This window comes from Brachypodium distachyon, chromosome 1 (genome assembly GCF_000005505.3).
Source record: "Brachypodium distachyon strain Bd21 chromosome 1, Brachypodium_distachyon_v3.0, whole genome shotgun sequence".
Taxonomy (NCBI): domain Eukaryota; kingdom Viridiplantae; phylum Streptophyta; class Magnoliopsida; order Poales; family Poaceae; genus Brachypodium; species Brachypodium distachyon.
Genome location: NC_016131.3, coordinates 52,343,432 through 52,363,347, shown reverse-complemented (window position 1 = coordinate 52,363,347; position 19,916 = coordinate 52,343,432). Strand labels below are relative to the sequence as shown.

Genomic DNA, 19,916 nt, shown 5'->3' with positions numbered 1-19,916 from the left:
ATCTCCATAAATTATACTTTCAGCCCGAGATGCACGTGTGAGGGAGGAGAACCAATTTTTATCACCGGTCATGTGACGAGAACAACTGGAATCCACTAGCCATATGTTCCCCTTTCTCAAGTGAAGTGCCTCCAAACAACAAACACATGCCGAGATCTCCGTACTGGGGTTAGATAAAAAACTTTTAGGTATCCAGTACTGAGATACACGACGAGTAGGCAAAGCACGAGTTTCCTTATACATTGGGATAGATTGTACGTGTCTCGTGCAAGTTGAAACGGAAGGTGAAACATTCACCCTAGGCACATAACGGGGAGTAGTACTTTTATCATGAGCATAATGTGCCTTCAAGGAATTAGATCTAGCTTGTTTTTTCTTTCTTTTTGAATTACTCTAGCTAGTTTAAAACAAGAACCTACACCATGTCCAGGTTTATTACAATAAGTGCAAGTGTACCTACTTTCAGGTTTAGCATGTGATATATGACCTACATTTGCAATTGTTGAAGTATCATTAAACATGATGCCAGCAGATTTAAAAATCACATTGGTTGGCTTGTTAGATATTTCAAAAATTCCAGTGCCAAGTGACTTAACAATAGTGGGTGGATTAGCCTTAAAATGAGCATGTGTATTAAAACCGAGGCCGGTCTTGTTTTTACTCACTTTAGACTTATCTAAAATCATATTCAGATTTTTGTGCCCACTAGAAAATTTCTGCAAAGACGCGTGTAAATAATTAACTTGATGAGACAAGGCAATACAATTATCACAAACACCATCAATGATTTGTTTTCCACTTTTACAATTAGCGCACAAAGAAACCTCATGGATATGTAAAACATTTTCAACATGAGAAACCCTAGCATTTGCATCTTTCAACTTCAATTCAAGAATATGACAATTATTACAAGAAGTTGAATCTGTCAAATCAGAAGTATCCATGCTAGCATCATTAATATGTTTACGTTTATGCACAATAGGTTTCTCATTGTTTTCTAATGCAACTCTAAGCTTATCAACAGTATCATCATGAATAGAACGCAAAGAGGTAAGCTCAGAATATATAGAATCACAAGACTTGCAGGAATCATCATCAGGAATCATAAACTTAAGTTTAGTAATTTCAGAATTCAAGGATGCAATTTTCAAGTCATATTTCTTAATTCTTTTAGTAGCATGATCAAGCAAGGAACTCAATTTACTAGCACTTTTAAGTAATTCGTCATAAGAGAGTTCTACCTCATTGTTGTTGTCACTGTCGTAGTCGTCACAGGAGGTAGCACTCTTATTGCTAGCCATAAGACACATCCCATTAATGTCGTGCTTGCCTTTGGATGCATCATCTTCATCAGACTCGATATCCACATCACTCAAGCATGGTTCACCATATTCATTGATTACAGAGAAAATACTGTGAGCCACAGCTCGAGCAAAGTCGCCCCTCTTTTTATTCTTGATGTTGAAGGGACGCTTCTTCTTCTTGTCCTCTCCATTTTCTTCTTTCGCCATCTTGGATAAGAATTTAGGACAATTTTGGAAAAAGTGATTTGGATCACCACATTCAAAGCACCTTGGAGCATTGTTCCCACCTCTCTTCCTTGAACGAACATTTTGCAGGGCACGTGTAAAACGAGAGGTGAGGAATGCCAATTCTTCCTCTGGGTATTGCTCTAGTTGTTCATCAATTAGTTGAGACAAAGAAGACAGAGCATAGCAATATGTAGAAGTACCATCATTAGAGCTGCCAGGGTTAGTAACAAGTGCAATTGATTTGGAACCGGTTCTCCTAGCAAAAATATCTAATTCATGAGTTTTCAATTTTGAGTACAGAATATCAAGTGTAAGTGTGCTCATGACAGTAGATTCTCTAATAGATGTAACTTTCATCTCCCATATGGACATATCTAATGCACTCAAAAGTTGCCTAAAAGCCTCAGCATCAGTATAAGTAACACCTAATGCACGTAAGTTGCTGAGAATCTTATTAAAGCGTGCAAAGAATTCATCCAAAGATTCACCTGTATTCATCTCAAATCTCATGTACTCATTTTTGTACATATCCTGACGCACCTCCTTAACAGGGTTTGATTCTTCATGATAACTACAAAGTGTGTTCCATACCTCATGAGCGGATGCAAGGTGAGCGACACGGTCGAAGTCACTTCGTTGTAGACCTTGGATGATGTAGTTCCTCGCTTTGTAGTTGTTCTCCACCTGGAACAAGTTTGTTGGTGTGATCACATTGTCCGCGGGAAGCTCATGGGGCTTGGCGATCTTCTTCCATATGGCGTAGCTTTGTGTCATGATGTATGCCTTCATCTTCGCCTTCCAAAACTGAAAATCAACACCATCAAACACACAGGGTTTGGTAGAATACCTATCCATATCTAGCAAGTCTAATCAACCGGTTAAGATAAATTAGAGAGACCTTACTCTGATACCAATTGTGAGATCGAGATAGGCAATCAGAGGGCGCGATGAATGATTGCGCGCAAGCAAATTAAAACTTTTCCCGAAAGTTCAAACCATAAATCACCTTTCTGTCCGTGATAGTAAAACAGCTGTAACTTTTGATTGGATGAACCAAAAAATACGTATGAGTATGCAAAAGTAAGTTATTGAAATTATCTAACCAACGCTAGAAGAATCAGCTCAATTGGACATATCAATCAAAAGATATGATCAAATCAGTAACAGCTGACAGAAAGTTACGACAATTAATCTATAATCGATTTCGAGGAATAACAAAAAAGATGAAGTAATCGCGATCTTCCTTGATCTTGTGGTAAACCTGCAGAAAAGTATTATGAACTCGTGATAAACCTGCAGCAAAGTGTTAGAAAGATCTAGCACGAAGAATCCACGAAGATCCGAGAAGAACAGAGATGACACCGCTAACGAATCTCTTTATTGCAACGATGTCGATCGATTACAAAAGATGCAACCATGTATCCAAGAACTATCCAAAAATTGATTTAGATCCAAAGCTCTGATTTCCCTCACGTCCTTGCTGAAACCCTAACTAGGACGCCCTCTATTTATAAGGGAAAATTCGCGACCCTAAACCGAGCCCGAATCCAACACGAACTCTTCTGTCCCGGTCGTTATTCTTCCTGTGGGACCCACAGACGACTTCGGACTGCGACGACTCCAAAAGCAAAGTTGTTCGTCTCGACGACGCGCACAACTTTGATGTGGACCACTTTTCCATCCGATGCCATCTTCATGACGCTACTGTTTAATCTTTAAACAGCTCTCATCCAGCCATGGCTGGACCTACATATCTTCACGTCGATGCCACTCCATGCCATCAACTCTTCTTGTGATGTCTTCAAAACTCGACCATCACGTATCGAATATCTCCAATACCATACATATCCGGTATAAACAACGTACGACAAACCGGTGCCCTCCCAGATCATCGTAGCCTTCACTTTCATTGTTCCTTCGCACGAACGTCCCGCATGATCTTGATCCTCGGCCTCAACTTCTCCCAAGCTTCGTCCCTCGATCCCGTCATCGACCACATTCCTCTAACTCCGGCAACACCTGAAAGCGAACACACAAATAACCAATACGAGCACAAGTCCACGACTTGACTCAGGGTAAGTTTCACACAACTCACGCCATGTTTTCACATAAGAAACTAATGGATCAGCACACCACTAGCAAAACACTAAGTCCAAACAAGATACATGTCATCACATAAATATCCATGTTTCATCTAAAACACTTGCCAATGTTACACATCACCTATGATTTCATAGTAGTTAACCTACATGGCCAATGGGCAATGATGATTTAGTTGGTGGTATATGCAATGCTATTTCATCTGTCTTCCTGGAAGATGAAGAATTAGAAAGTAAAACACGCTCTGGGATTGTTGATTACATAGTTGCAACCAGAATACAAGACATGTGTGCTCTTCTTTTTTGTCCCTCTCTCTGCTGATCTTTACCTGGTTATGTGATGTGAAAAGAAATTCAATATAATGTGCTATTTTTATTACTGACTTAGATTGGCATGTCTAGGATAAGAATTTTAGCGTGACAGCTATCTTTGTGGGGTTAAAATATAGGGATTTCAATGTCGAGAAATGGACATCTCAATGCCCAGATGGAATGGCATTTTCCATATTTGACACAGGTCTCAGCAATTTGCTCTGACTTGGAGACGTGAGCTTTACAAAGATTCTGAAGGACCTCAAATTTCATGTAGATAACATCCTTCTGCAGGTTCGCGACACCGAGAATGTGAGCCATAAGAACAAGTTCAAGGTGAGTATATGTGGATCCAGTTTAATGAGATTAGGTACAGGAAGGTGAGCTCATGTCATATTTTTAATAAATCCAGGTTATCTGCATGCTATGATTTGAATTTTGTTTTATTTTTTGGTAATTTTTTGTTCTTATGGTTGATGCAAGCATATTCTCTCCGGAGAAGGTTTGTATTACTCTGTTATCTTTTGATTTATCTAGATTTTATTGTTGTGATAAAAAAATTCCTCCTATATTATGCTTGATTGATAGCAGAATTTGACGAAGCCGAGAAAGAACATACGCTTCAGCATGTTTCCTCGGGATGAAGTATCCTAGATTAATTCTATACCTTGTTCTTAGTATGGTCATATGCATGTAGCTACTGTTTCGTTTCATATCCTCCTTTTCTGTGCATATACGTTAGAAGTTTGTGGAATCTATATCATCCAATGAAGATTACCTTCTATGCTGCAGGGGCATAGTGATGTAGAGGAAGGAGCAACAGAAGGCAAGGAGAATGAATGTTTGCTGCATGTAGTTTCGACTTCTTCCAGATTTTTCGTTTTGAATTTCTTTGGGACGTTGTACTTTTAATACATTTTGTTGGAAGGATACGAATCCATGTATAAAAGATGTGGATTCATATGGTTGTTTTGTATTCTCGGTTTGAGGATCCAAAACATGTACATGCAGAGCTACAGAATATCTGGATGATGTATTGATGTCATCTTGGTCGATTTGGGAAGTTCACTGAGAGGACGTATGGTACCAAATTCATTGCTTTTCCTGTGTAAAATAATAATTGATGATTGCGTTTCTATATGATCCAAGAAGGTGAAATATTTGTGATCAATAATCTGAAGTGTTGGAAGTAATATCTTTGAAATCTGAAGTGTTATGCGTTAATTTTAAGTTGTGTTAAAAAAAAGGACAAGGGCTGCGTGACGAGAAACGAAAGATTAAGGTGTCAGCATTTTTGCTTGTGTGTGTTGGCTGTGGATTTCCGGAGAGAAAAGGTATTTTCTGCCTAACCACTTCAGTTTTGGCGTGTTGGCTATAGATTTCGGAAGAAGAAGAGAAAAGTTATTTTTGCCTAAGCACGTTAGTTTTTTGTCGACGGCGCGGCAAAGCGCACGAACCCAGCTAATAGGTACCATCAGCGTACCAATTTGCAGCTCTAGCGGCGACCGGCAAACTCGCCGGACGGCTTTTATAGTGACATGTATCTGGCCATGGTGGAGCTAACGGTAGGGAAGCTCGAGACGGCGGCTGGACCAAACTCGCCCTCGCCGGCAGAGCCTGCTGGTGATGGAAGCAGGGAAGAGGGAGGCGCTGAATGCCGGCGACACGAACCTACTAGAGGAGTCGCTCGCCTGTTCAGGAACAAGTTTCGGTACTGGACGATCTCCTAGAAACAAAGGAAACACGTGGGCGGAGACTGGGATGTGTGGCGAGCTGTCAAGGCGACCGACGGAAGACAGAAATCAATCGGGAAATTAGAATCGTTTCCTCAAGGGGAATAGATAAATAAATTTCCATCAACATTCAGTGACAGACCCAATCTCATCTTGATCTCGGACAAAGGAGTCCGAATTTTCGGAACTGTGACCCGTATGACAGTGTGTCGTTAAAGAACAGATTGTTACATAAAAGAAGAAAACCTCGTAACAACCTTGCGGGTACAGTCCATCATATGATATAAATGAAAAAATAAAAATAAAAACTGTACTCATTGTAATTAAATATCACCTCATCATTTCCAAAATTCTAGCTGCTTATTCATTCACTAAAAAACGAAGAAAAGGATCCAATGTGTCGCTCATTAATTTCAGCTTAATCAATGAAATATCTGGACAAAATTGGTGCCTACAGTTACACAAAGCACGATTCCATTCATAAATGGCCTGTCGTGTGCTCTCTATCGCAAGATCTATCATCTCCAGCTAGAACATCCCTCTCCAAGATCAGATCATCAGAGCAAGGCAGAGAGCTCTTCCACCGTCAGACAACCATGGCCTGGAGACTCGCCAAGATTTTTCTCCTCTTCGTGTTATGCAGTACCAATGCACCATCCATGTACAAGGTAAAACAATCTACTCCAATGTTTTTCTTGTTAACCGAAAGAGAGGTAATAAATCCCCTTTTGGTCGATGCTCGCAAGTAAAACACGATTAATTGTTGCTGACGCCAAAGACTTGGGGTCATCAGCAGGTGGAAGCGTGGCGGCGGATTTGGTGCCGGTTTGGGAGCCGTCGTCGGAAGGGCGAGCGTGGCGGCCGGCGGAGCCTGCGATTAGCGGAACGTTCAGGAACTGCGGCAAGTGCACATGCTGCAACCGCTTGAACCCGCGGGGCTGCGTAGAAATAGATTGCTGTAAGGAGATTGTGTGCGGGGATCAAGGCTGCATGCCTCCTAAGGTGCTCTACTGCGGCTGCGACCTCAAAACTTGTGTGGTCCATTGATGGGGACTTGGGGGGTGTATGAACAGAGGAATAAATCGCGGGCAGTTGTATTAGAATTGAGGATCATTGTTTGGTATTTTTTCCATGGGATTGATTGATGATCCTTTTTCGGAAACCCACTTTGGCTCCCGAAATCCAGTGCTCCCTATAGTTCAAACTTCATGAAAATCAGTTTCAAAAAAATCTGAATTTTTTTTTAAGTGTTAGTATAGACATATACTACATATCTATATATTTTCGTGCAAAGATATATTGATTTGTGGTCTGTGCAAAAATAACAAATCGGGAGATGTATAATAGCGCTATCGTATCTCCTCAGATTTGTTATTTTTGTACAGACCACAAATCAATATATATTTACACGAAAATGTACAGATATGTAGTATACGTCTATACTAATACTACAAAAAAAAATCAGATTTTTTGAAACTGATTTCATGAAGTTTGAACAATAGGGAGCACTGGATCTTTTTTGCCCTTTCTTTGCAGATTTCTTAGCTTGTAGTTCGAGAAGATTATCTATCACTTTGTGGCTGCTGATTGTAACCTTGTTTCTGAGTAATAAAGCTCCTGCCTTGTCGAGGGTACAAACAGAGGAACAAATCGCCAGGAACTGTGTGTCTTTAACCCTCCTTTCTGTGTTAAATTGATCATTTGCACTTTCTTTGGGTGGAATCGAGGATTTGTTGATTCTGAATTGTTTAGTACTCCCTCCAACCCATATTATTTGTCTCAAATTTGTCCAAATATGTATGTACTATCTATTTTAAAAGGCGTCTCAATATATATATGTAATATTTCGACAAGTAATATGGGTTGGAGGAAGTACTTCTTTTCATAGACATTCTAATTCGGCTAAAAATTGAGAACCTAAATTGTTGGACGTCGCAGCACCATCTCTGTTTTCAATTGTTCCTATCCCTGTTCTGTCACTTTGGGTCCGCTAATAAAAATATTAAAAGGTGGGAAACCATCGATCGAGATGACCAATTAAAGAGAGGTATACGATTAATGAAAATGTAAGAATATGTATATAATTAGGGTATAATTATTTGTCTAAATAAAGTGAGATATATGATCAAATCCTCCTGGTAGCACCCTAAATAAGCAGAGAATTGTTGATTAAGTTTGTCTTAACCAATCAAAATGTATGACAGCTTGTAACCACCTGATTAGTTGCTAGTTAATTAATGCATATACAAACTGAACAAAAATCTCTCGAGATTAATGCCCATTGCAAGCATGATTCAGTGCAAACAATAAAATATTTGGACGAGATTAATGTATGTACAAACTGAATAGCGTAATATCATGCCCATTGTAAACTGAATAGCGTAATATCATAGCTCCATCTATGAATTTCCTCACCGATTCTGTCGAGATCATCTCCAGACTCCAGCAAAAAAAATTCGAAAAGAAGGGAGGCCCGCCGTCTCTGTATTGATTAATGCACACAACCATAAATTTTCAAACTACACCTAGAATTGTCCTCCTCCAGATCATACGTAGCAAAAAATTTGTGGAGCGCATTTTGACTGACTAGGCAAGAGAAAGCTTTGTCCAACATTCACCTTTTTCGGCCCTGAGAGAGAGCTTCGATTAGCTAGGTAAGACAAACCGAAATTAAACCAGTTAAATTGAAAAAAAAAACAAAAAAAAAACACCTGGGCCAGTGTTTGGGGCGGGCACCTGTGCGGACAAGTTATGTAACTTGTATATTGTTGCAACAAAAATTTGCTATCTCACTTGTTTTTTGCATATATCTCCGGGCCTTAAAACGCTTATACGGGGTACCTAAATATGGTTATATGGTTTTCATTTGGTCCAGGCAGGAAAAATAGAGCCTAAAATGAGTATTGTAAAATAAAAATAAAAAAACTAATTGGCGCTAAAATTCGAAGACAAAGTTCATCGTCAGTTCATCATCCAACATGGTTCGACAACATACATTTCATCATCTTCAACCTAAACATCAACCTAGAACTACCTAACAAAAGGTGCAATCACCTCATCGGAGTCTTCAATTCAGATTTGGGCACGGCGTCGTCGGCGAGCGTCGGCGAGCTCCTTGGGTCACTCGGAGTCGGAGGAGATGGGGATGAGGGTCGGCATCCCCGCCTCCGAGCGCCAGCTGACCTTATCTCGAGCTCCTTGGACTCTTCTATGGCCCACGCGATCCTCTCGTCGTCGATCTTCCGCCGGCGCTTATCGTTGGTCAGGAAAGTTACCCACAAATCGGGGATGTCTTTCCTGACGACACACGCCTCCTCATCGCCACAGTCGTTGTTGGAATTGGAGGCGTCATGTGGTCGGCGGAGGAAGGCGGACTGGGAGCTCCCTAGTTCTGTCTCACCACGGCGGGCAGTGGACCGAGGGCTCCCCTCATTAGTGGCAATATCCATCTCCAACCAGGACGGTCGACGAGGACCTGCTCGAGCCCGATGTCGAGGTCCCTCCCACTCCCAGCGCTTGCGCTTCCGAGCAAGAGCGCAACGCTTAAATGAATAGATTGTGACATAAATGAAGGAAACATCGTGACAACCTTGCTGGGTAAAGTCCATCATGTATCGTGACAAGAATTTGTGATATAAGTGGAGAAAAAACATTAAAAAGCGTACTCATTGTAATAAAATATCATTGTCTTTGCCCCTCAAAACAAAAATCACATCATCATTTCCGAAATTCTAATTGTTTATCCATTCACCAAAACAAATGAAGAAACGGATCCAAATTAAGCCTTATTAATTTCAGTTTAATCAATGAATTATCTGGACGAAATTAATGCAAGATCATCATTAATGGCCTGGCTTGCTCTCTCTCTCTCTCTCTCTCGCAAGATCATCATCGCCAGCTAGAATCGCCCTCCTCTCCAAGATCACAGCAAATTAAGCTAGCTCTTCCGCCGTCAGTCAACCATGGCCTGGCGACTCGCCGAGATTCTCTTCCTCATGTTATATGTGTCAGCGACCTCTTCGGCTGAACTGGATGGTGGGGCTTGTTGGGCTTGGCCCACCTGGATCCGAGGAATGGAACCAACTACACATACTGGAAGAGGCTACTAAGAAGAATTGGCTGGGAAAGGACTTGACGGCGGCTTCGGCGAGGTGTGGCTTAGGGCGTGTCTTGCTTCTTCTTTCTCTTCTTCTCCATGAATCCTTGAGTTGTAACCAAACTAGATGGTGATTCAGTAATACAAGTATTAGGTTCCTTACATCCGGCATCAGAGCCAACCAACACCCTTCCCAGTCGATCCACACCAAAAATCCACAAATTCTCTTTCAATATTTCTCCCCATCCACCATCAGTTCATGAGAATGTCCAGCCGCCCAGCGCTTCTAGATTATGGTGTCGCGCTTGTTGTCGACTGTGCTATTTATCCAATCAGTGAAGAATTGCTCCATGACATCTTCGATCCATTAGGTGTGGAGCAGATGGTTGTTTATCTGTCCCTCAAATCCATGGGAGTCATCTCGGTGGCTGCCCAAATCCTCTTCAGTTCCTGACAAGCAGCGGCTCAAGCACGAAAGGAGTGGAATGGCCAGTGCATCTACGAAGGTTGCTGCTCCCTCAGAATTTGGCGAGCTTTGTGGGACGTGGAGCCATCGGCCACATCGGCGACTGCAGCCATTGCAGCGTCTCCTGCAGCAACGCCGGCTTCCTCCAAGCCCTCTCTAGCGGCGTCCGCCACCGTCCCGGTTGTGCTCGTGGTCAGCGAGGGCGACAGTGATCTCACATCGGCGACCATGCTCACGGACATCTCCACGCCGGACACGACTTCTGCTACATCCACATCGGGTTCTTGTAGCTGAGGCGGGCTCAGCGGCGATGGTGACTACTCCAACAGCGGCCACGCCGATGGCCGATGAGGACGATGTCCACTTCGTGGCCTCCAACTCCTTGGTCCGTGCACCACTATACAACGCAACGCCGATGGCTGCCGATCTCATAGTGGTCGTGATGCACAAGGTTGACGAAGATGACCCCAGCTCTGTGGCGCCTTCCACTGTAATCGACGCCAGACACAACATAGGCACCACCAACTTCAATCCCATAACACCGGCTCACTGCTTGGCTGTGTGTGTGGTGCATAAGGCCATAACGGAGGCTCCCTGTCGCCGCATTCTATATCAGGGCTTTGGACAAGGTTTCTCCAACCGCCACGCCAAACTGCATAGCGACCATGGCAGCTCCAGTGGTGGACTTGTCAATCTCTTGAGTACTCTCATGCGTGCGGCACCGGACTCTGAAATTAATGATGGCTTGCAGCTGAAGCCTCCGTGGCCGTCACTTGGTTGCTTATTTTGGCAATGTGTATCAAGTACAGCCACGATGAAAACTTCAAAGTCCGCACCACAAGCTGTTACAAGTTCATCACCGGATGGTATGATATTTGATTCTAATCTGTCCTTGTTTCCTTGGAATCCGGGTGGTTTCCTGCAGGGAAATAGAACTCGATTGTTCGCTATAATTGGCATTGATGAATGCTTGGGATTACCATGGGACCCGGGACAGCTAGCACTTGTTGAGCATGAGTACAAAATTCACTATTCCAATTGTTCCGTGTTCCTGACGGTTAACAAGTTGCAGAATTCAGTGATTGATATATATTCAAACAAAAGCCGTGCTCTGCTTGGGAGGTATATTTCTGTGACCAACAATTGCAATGTTTTGTTCAGTTGGATTCAGTTAGGTGGGTTCAGCTCAAGCACATAACTGAACAATATCTCGGATTAGTTGCCTGTGAAGATTTTCAGTGGGCAATCGCATGGGTCTTTTCATTGGAGTATTCAGCTTTCTGCAGCAATTGTTATGGCTTTGCTCAACCAAGACAAGGGTACTGACTAATATGCATTACATTCAGTTATCCTGTCGATGCTTCTAAGTAATACCCAATTATTTACTGACGTCAGAGTCTCAGAGACTTGGATTATCAAGATTAAGCATGGCGGATTTGGTGCCGGTTTGGGAGCCGCCGTCAAAAGGGCGGGTGTGGCGGCCGGCGGAGGCTGCGGTTAGCGGAACGTTTAGGAACTGCGACAAGTGCAGATGCTGCAACCACTTGAACCCGCGGACCTGCATAGAAACGAATTGTTGTAAGGCTGGTCATAGTGGAGAGTAACTTAGAGTACTAACATGTATATTTTACTAGCTAAGTTACTACCTCCATAGTGGGTAGTAACATAGATGTGGTGTCATGTATACTGTCATTTATTAGGTTGTAAACTCATCTTACGTTGGTTTGTGTGATGTTATGCTAACATATTTAGTTACCATATCTTTTTTTTCATTTAATACCATATCATGTCACCAAAATGTCTAGTTGACATTTTAAGTTACTACCTAACTTACTCATAATATGACTAGGCTAGAAAGATTGTGTGCGGGATCAAGGCTGCATGCCTCCTCAAGTGCTTTACAGCGGCTGCGACCCCAAAGCTTGTGTGGTCCATTGAGTAATTTAACGAGTTGGGGACTTGGGGTGTATGAACAGAGGAATAAATCGCGGGCAGTTGTATTAGAATTGATGATCATTTTTGCCCTTTCTTTGCATGGGATTGATTGTTTGCCGGGAGTTTGAGGATTTGCCGCCGTTTTAGAATTGTTTGGTATTTTTTTTCCATCAAGCATTGTAATTGAGCAAAAATTTGAGGACCAAAATACGCTTGGATCGATCCATGTCAGCCACACCAAAAATATGAGCTGCTATACGTATATATATCGTACAAATGTAGTACGCTTCTACTACAACGTGATTCTCTGTTTCCAAATTCCAATTGTCCCTCTCCCTGTTCTGCTATCACTCGGATTTCAATGCGTTTGCACCACACTTGGGCTTGGGCCTTTGGGCTGATAAAGTTTTTGTTCCACGTTTGCAGCGCCATCCCCTCTGTTTCCTTTGCTAAAAAAAAGGAAAACGATTGGGTTAGACCGACCGATGGAACGTGCGCGGGCGGCCGTCTCTAGAGCTCAACACGTGGATTTTTGTGGAGAAAAAAAGATAATGGTGCATGTGGGTCCCATCCACGTACCTCTCCCTTATCTTCCCGATGATTCTCCTTCTCCTTCACTCCTCTTCTTGAAATCACATCTCTGATCCAGCAGGATTCTTCCTCTCTCTCCCTCGTCGCTGCTGCCATAGTCCTCCCTCTGATGCAGTGTCGGAGCGTGACAGAAAGCTAAGGAGGGCTGATTTTTTTATTAAAAATTATTTGACTTTGCAGAGTACGTCGTCAAATTTTAGCTGGATTCGTATAATCTTATATGTTCAGTTTCATCGATTTACATAGTATTTGACATGGTTTAGAAAAAATGGCTTTGTGCATCGATTGATGCAGAGGCGGCGGCTTCAACCCTTTTTCGAAAAAACAAGATTTAGAAAAAAGGGAAATGAGAAAAAATACATACATATATCACGGAGTATTTAAACATTAACATGCAACACATAGAATACTATATATATTAGGGCAGGTTTTTTGAATTATAGGACAATAATGTAAAATATATAACCATTATTTTGTGTGTAATTAACTAAAATGATAGAGATAAGCAATTGCGGAAAAGAATGTGAGACCAAAATTCATTAAATTATAGTCGACCTCATGATATAACACAACATGTTCGATCTGTTGGTTATTGTGGTTGAGTCTTGTTTTTGTGGCCGGTTGTGCAGCTCGATAATTAAGAGAGCTGGGCAGCATATCACTGATTGAAGAGAGCTAGGCCACGGAGGTAGATTCTCGTGCACATTTCCTACGATTTCACGACGATTTAACCCATGAATAAGATGGAATATATCTATGTCCAACTGAAAGCATGTCTACTTGATAGATAAATTGTGCTGATGCACGATAAGCATACATAGTAAAAGAAAATTTGCAACTTGGAAGGGGGGGCTGCAGTCCATGTTGGCCTCCATGATGCTCCGCCAGTGCTCCGATGCAGCCGCCATGGCTCCCACCGGCGGCGCTGCGACGCAAGGGCAGAGACACTGCGAGCAGGAGGCCGCGCTGCTGCGATGGGGAGAAAACGGTGCAGCGAGCGGGAGGCGATGTTGCTGCGATGAGGAGACGGCGGCGCTGCGAGCCAAGGGCGGCAATGCTGCGAGCGGGTGGTGGAGGTGCTGCGAGGGGAGGCAGCGGTGCTGTGAGCGGTGGAGATGGTGCTGCAATGGGATGAGGCGGTGGCCGTCATGGGCAGTAAGCTGCGGCCATCGTGCTGCGAGCGATGGAGGTGGTGCTGTAAGGGCCGCTGCTGCTGCGAGGCCAGCGCCGTCGGTGTTGCAAGCGGGGATTTGTGTTGCGGGGAAGGAGGAGATTCATGCAGGATGATCGGACGGCATGTGGCGCGCTCATCTTCCGGAGGCGGCCGATTTGGGGTTTCTGACGCCAAAAAAAAAAGACTCCTCTGTTTCCAAATTCCAATTGTCCCTCTCCCTGTTCTGTCACTTCGCGTGCAGGATCCAATTTCGGCCAACCAATGGAATTGCACTTTTTTGGGGTTGTTAAGTTTATTTCAACTTTGTCCAAATTTGTAAATATAAATAGCAACATATGCAAGACCAAAGAAATGTAATATGAAAATATTTGATCTTAAAGATACTAGTTTGGTGTATCATATGTTGGTATTTTTTTTTCTACATATATGGTCAAAGTTGATAAAATTTGACTTAGACATCCTCAAATATATTGATATTTTGAAATAGATGGAGTAATAATAGTTACCGGCTGTTAGATATCTATGGAGATCTTTTTTATTTTTAATTATTGGTACGTAGCTAGGCCGCTGAGTAGGAGCTCCCGCGCGCCTGTGATCGATCAATGCTTGGACTCTCATAAAGTAAGCACTCCCTTTGTTTCTAAATATAACTTTAAAATAATTTTATTAAATCTTTTATATATGTCTTGATATTATACATATTTGATATTGTAGATATTAATATATATTTTTATAAAATTAAATTATGATTGTTTTCTCACGCCGGATAGGCCTGATGAGTTGGCCGACGTGCGATAACTCCGGAAAAAAATAAAAAATAAAAACATTAGATGGGGTATTTTGTGTCACATGTTTGTTTAAATGGGTTAAGTTTGTAGAAAATCCACTAAAAAGATAAATGTGTCACAAAAATAAAAATAGAGGGTAAACAAAATGGAATTCACTGAAAATATTTAGAAGCGGGAAAACATGAGAGATATCCGGGTCAATTAAAGAGAGGCATACGAGTAGTAAGTGATGCATATAATTGCTTACCCAAGTAAAATGAGGAATAATTAAGCCAGAAGTTACCCATCTACTAGTAGCTAGTTAATGCATATACAAACTAAACAAAAATCTCACCATGATATCATGTTACCTGCAAATTCAGTGGTCTCCTGGAGTGGATTTCAAGCAAGTCATTCGAGAGAGTAAGAGAACATTTGGTCACCCTTTCTTTGTGGATGTGGCTGCCATGAGCTGCTGGAATATTTGGAAGCAGCACAACAGTAGGATCTTTGAAGGCACAAGACCTAATTTTCGAGCTTGGAAGAGATATTTCATTGAAGATATCTCCATGCTCCTTTTCTTTTTTGGCTGAGGTTTTTACCTTAGCTCTGTAAATATAAACTCTGTACATAACACTTTTCAAAATGTAATAGACTCATTGTCGGAACCTCCCATACAGTTTCCGATTAAAAAAAAATCATGTCTATTACAAGCATCATTTCAATGCAATGAATAAAATATTTGGACGAGTTAATGCATGAGTTATCCAAGCACCTAGCTCCATTTATAAATTTCCTCTTCCGTTCACTGCTGTGCCAAGATCATCTCCAGCTAGAATTTTCGTCAAGATCATACATAACACAAACTTCCTATTCTTCTGACTCCGTCAGACAACCATGGCCTACCGACTCGCCGTGATTTTGCTCAGCGCTGCACTCCTGTCCCTGTTCTGCAGCACCCTCCTATCTTTTAATTTCTCGTTAAGATAGCTAGAAAGATTAATAGATCGCTGAGATGCCTGGATAAAATACTACTGTACAATTTGCTGATTGCAATTGATATATCAGGTGGAAGCTTGCAAGGGTGCGATGCGGCAGATTTGGTACCGGCAGAGTGGACGAGGGAGGGGCCGCCGGAGGTTCCGGCGATCATCGGCGAAGGAACCTCTAGGAACTGCGACAACTGCAAATGCTGCAACAACGACAAGACGACCTGCATTGATACGACGTGCTGCAAGGAGCTGACCTGCTATCAGAACGGCTGCGTATCAAAGTCGCTTTATTGTGGCTGTGACCCCAACAAATGTGTTTTAGACGTCTGATTCTATACATCGTTAGTCTTGTGAAAACAGAAGGACCGTCGAGATTATTCCGTGCCCCTTCACAAAAAGACATTACCTTCATAAAAAGAGCATTATGGACATTAAATAATATTTCCTTCTCTCTCTTTCACTCTGAACAATACCGGTGTTTTCGATTTGCCGGAGATTGCACCGTTGAATCACCATGAAATTTTCACGAGCTTGTAGTAGACACAATTCCACGCAAGCCTGCCAAAGGGATAGGCGAAAAATTTCTTGAGGCAGCGGGAAACATGTGAACAAGTCGGACGTTCGTGTTGTCCCGCACTGCCGTGAGATATCCAAACAACATTCGATGTTTTGAAGTTTTCTGGAGATTCCACCGTTCGATCGCGACGAAATTTCACACTGTAGTGGTAGACAAAATTCAGTCCAATTCCACCGAAGGGATCGTGGAAACCTTTCTTGCGACAGTGGGAAACTTTTGAACAAGTCGAATGTTCGTGCTGTCCCACACGGTCGCGAGAAAACCAAATAGCACTCGGTGTTTTGAAGTTTTCCGAAGATCCCACCGTTCGATCCCGGTGAAAGTTTACACTTCAGGATCCCTCCCGTCACTGGAAGAGTAGCTTGGAGAATGATCTCATCGTCTCTTGATGGTACGAACGTTGACGAGAGCTCCTGATTTTGTCCCGCCCCTGAAGGGGGAACGAGGGGCGCTTCAGGAGGATTCAAGAAGCAAGGTTGATTTCAAGCAAGCGTGTCTGGAGCAAAATCGGGGGGCGGGTTCCCCAATAGGGGTTGTATCAAGGTACTACACACTTGTGACTGCATCGAGCATCGTCGGAGGTAAGCGTGAGTTGGATGGGGACTCCTCCGTTTCCCGTCTCGGAGTCTCCTGACTCCACATTGTTCCCTCTTGTAAGTTCGGAAGGTATCATCACTAATGGAGATTGAGAAGGAACGGGACCTATCGGATGAGGCATGCCGAATTCTGTTTCCCTGTGGGGATGGTACTAGCGGCAAGCTTGTTACCCTTCTTGATGCATTAAGGGTGCCAAGAAACCACCTGCAATAGTATCATGCATGTTCAAGCCTTCCGGAACGACCGGAAGTGACAACGTGATTACAGATTCGACCGTAGCGATCGTGCTTGTGCTGGCATCCAATCCTGTTTGTGTTTCTTCTTTCTTAGGAGCCCCCGAGGCACTTGCTTTCTTCTTTCTTAACCGTACAGACTTCACAACGAGCGAGGCATCAGATGAATTTGGTTTCTTTGGATCCATTAGCTTTCAACCACAACAAAGATTCCCCATAGTCAATGACACTGTTATTGTTGTTGACACCTAAATATTTGTTCTACAACGTTGTTATATATCTATATTAGGAGGAGATTCAAGGGAATCGTTAGCCAAAGTGTCCAGACTGATCAAATATTTCCAAATCACTTAGCCTCGGACTTGAACCGATTGAACCTTTCCAAATTAATAGCAAGGTTACTACGCCTTTGAGATTCTAACCCAATCCCTTTCTTTTTCTTTTGAGTCCAGACCGAACAAGTATATTTCCAAAATCACGAAACTAGAACACTTTCTAGGCCTCTCCGCAATTTATTCAAGCCGAGGGTGAATTATAACGATCCCGTGGGCTGTAATAAAAATATACTAAACTAAACTAAAATAAAAAGACCCTGTCCTGAATTTTGCCGATCTCCACCGCAGCCGACATCGCCCGCCGTGTACCCATCGCTAGTAGGAACATGAGTTACAATTCGATTAGGAATTGGTAGCCTCCTCATTGTCGTGCTAACCATCATGAGCGAAGCACAAAAATACGTTGAGGTAGGCGAATTCGTATATCAGACATATAACATTGAATGTTTATTTTATGATTACAAAAATGCATTCTAATGTGTTTAGTTTGTATTTTTTAATAAAATCTTATATAATGTTTTGTTTTTTACATTCAATATTTGTATGGGTGGGTTTTCTTTATTTTTTGGGATCCACTTTGATATTTGAAATGCTCGCAAGCTGGTTATACTATCTGAACTCATGCAAGTACAATGTCACATTGCATATAAATATGAGTAATATGCAGCCGCAATGGCATGAGTAATAATCTTAATGCTATATATGTTTCTAATATCCAATGTTTTAGGGAAGGGTTTTTTATTTATGTGCCCCTCTTTCCTTAGCTGTACTCAGTTATACCCGAGGCCAGAAATAGTGCTCGCTGCTACACTTGTTCGTTTCGCGATTCCTCACAAATGCCCTCACGGAGCACCTGCTAACGGTTAAGCCCCTTTGACCGTTTGGTTCTAACGGGTGGGCCACGGGGAGTGCTGACAGGTGGGCTCGGAGTCGCGTTTCTGGCGTGTGGGGTTGCGAGGAGACAGTGCAAGCGGGCAGGTCTTAACGGGTCTGGTTACCTTACATGCGGGCCACGTCCTGACAGGTGGGTCCGTCGCCTATCTCTCTCATCCCTTTCCCAAATACGTCGCTGCCCCCGCCAAATATGCCTCCGTGCTTGCCCTGGCAATGGCGCCGCCAGATACGCCTTCGTGGGCTCGCCGGCGAGACTTGCGAAGGGAAGCCTATCTCTCTCATCCCTTTCCCAAATACGCCTCCGTGCTCGCCTTGGCAACGGCGTCGCCAGATACGCCTCCGTGGGCTCGCCGGCGAGACTTGCAAAGGGAAGCGGCGTCTACATAGCCTAATCGAAGAAAGCAAATTCTAACAATTAACGACATTAATATAAAACTTTACAATCACAATTATGGAAGCGATCACATCACAGGCAGTTCAATAAAGCGGTTCATCATCATAGAACATGCAGTGCATATTCTAACAATTAACGGCGTTCATATAAAACTTTACAATTAGCGGCATTCATATAAAACGACTCGGCCGATCACTCCTGGCCGCCGGCTTCCTCCACCGCTGCCACCCTAGGCTCGGCAGGCCCCTCCACAAGCGCCACCTCCGGCACGACGTACGGGAGGCCGTGCATCTGGCCGGCGTGGGGGAACGTGTTCGCCGTGTTGGTGTACACGTTACAGCGTGAATGCGATAAACTCGCATCCACACCAGTACACACGGCCAAGGAGGTACTCGGCGTCGTGGCTATTGGTGAGGTGCACTAGGATGGCCGTGTCGATGCCATCCTCTCGGAGCTGCTCCACGCGGTACATTGGAGGGCCTACGGCCTCCCGGTGTAAGAAACCGGTGTGGAGAAAGTCCCTGACAAGCGCCATCGGGCTCCTGCTGCGCGACTTCGCCCACACCTGGAGCGTACGCTCCACAAGCACGCCCGGTGGGAACAACCGCTCCTCCGTGAGGGGCGGCGGGTTGAAGGTGCGGCCTTGGAACGCCATTGCCCGTCGGTTAACCGCACAGAAGAAGTGGAGAGAGGTGAAGATGCGTAGAAGAAGGTGAAGAATAGAAAGTAGTTCCATGGCGCCGGGTTAAGTAGCGATGGTAAGTGGAAGGGGAGTGGTTTCCGGGGATGAGTGTTGGGTGGTGGGCTTTGAAAGCGGTTTGCATGAATGCTCGAGGACTCTACGCCGGAGCGGTTTGACTTGCGGAGGCGTGCGTGGCGGACTTGCATGGGAAACTAGCGTGCGTGGGCAGTTGCAGGGACTTGCATGGGAAACTGATGTGTTTCCGCGTGTCCTCTGGCCTTCAATATTCCTTAATTAATAGGGAGGTTGACTTGCGGAGGCGTGCGGAAGTCTGTCGAAAGAGCTCTGTGCCTATATATTCCGTGCCATCATTCCGGCCTTTCCATCTAGCCTTCTTCCCTGATACCAAAGATCCATCGACATGGCGCGGTGGTCTGGGGACTCCATCCAGTGCTCCTCCATTGAAGCGGAGAATAAGGAGCTCGACGGAGAAAGTCCGTACCGCCG

General features: G+C 43.6%; 1 protein-coding gene and 1 long non-coding RNA gene across 4 annotated transcripts; one reads left to right on the top strand and one right to left on the bottom strand.

Annotated features, from left to right (window-relative positions):
* Nucleotides 1–6,181: 6,181 nt before the first annotated feature.
* On the top strand, nt 6,182–6,857 carry LOC112270079. The gene is made up of 2 exons (XR_002962388.1): nt 6,182–6,344; nt 6,470–6,857. It is a non-coding gene; the product is annotated as an uncharacterized LOC112270079 (long non-coding RNA).
* A 1,143-nt stretch (nt 6,858–8,000) lies between these two features.
* LOC112269958 lies at nt 8,001–9,217 on the bottom strand. 3 transcript variants are annotated; one of them, XR_002962230.1, is made up of 3 exons: nt 8,731–9,217; nt 8,388–8,517; nt 8,001–8,305 (listed from the first exon to the last, which is right to left on the bottom strand). XR_002962230.1 is itself a non-coding variant. In XM_024457529.1 (2 exons), the coding sequence occupies exons 1-2, from the start codon at nt 9,123–9,125 to the stop codon at nt 8,263–8,265; spliced, it is 438 nt and encodes a 145-aa protein (XP_024313297.1). In that variant the 5' UTR covers nt 9,126–9,215; the 3' UTR covers nt 8,001–8,262. The 3 variants fall into 3 exon arrangements, 1 of the variants encoding a protein (XP_024313297.1); XR_002962229.1 differs by having other exon boundaries at nt 8,413–8,517; XM_024457529.1 differs by lacking the exon at nt 8,388–8,517 and having other exon boundaries at nt 8,731–9,215.
* Nucleotides 9,218–19,916: the final 10,699 nt, after the last annotated feature.

Excerpts from the sequence above, each read along its gene's own strand:
- LOC112269958 (XM_024457529.1), bottom strand. The coding sequence starts at position 9,125 with ATGGATATTGCCACTAATGAGGGGAGCCCTCGGTCCACTGCCCGCCGT. Across the intron at positions 8,306-8,730 it reads GAATTGAAGACTCCGATGAG|GGCCGAAAAAGGTGAATGTT; the intron begins GTGATTGCACCT and ends GCTCTCTCTCAG.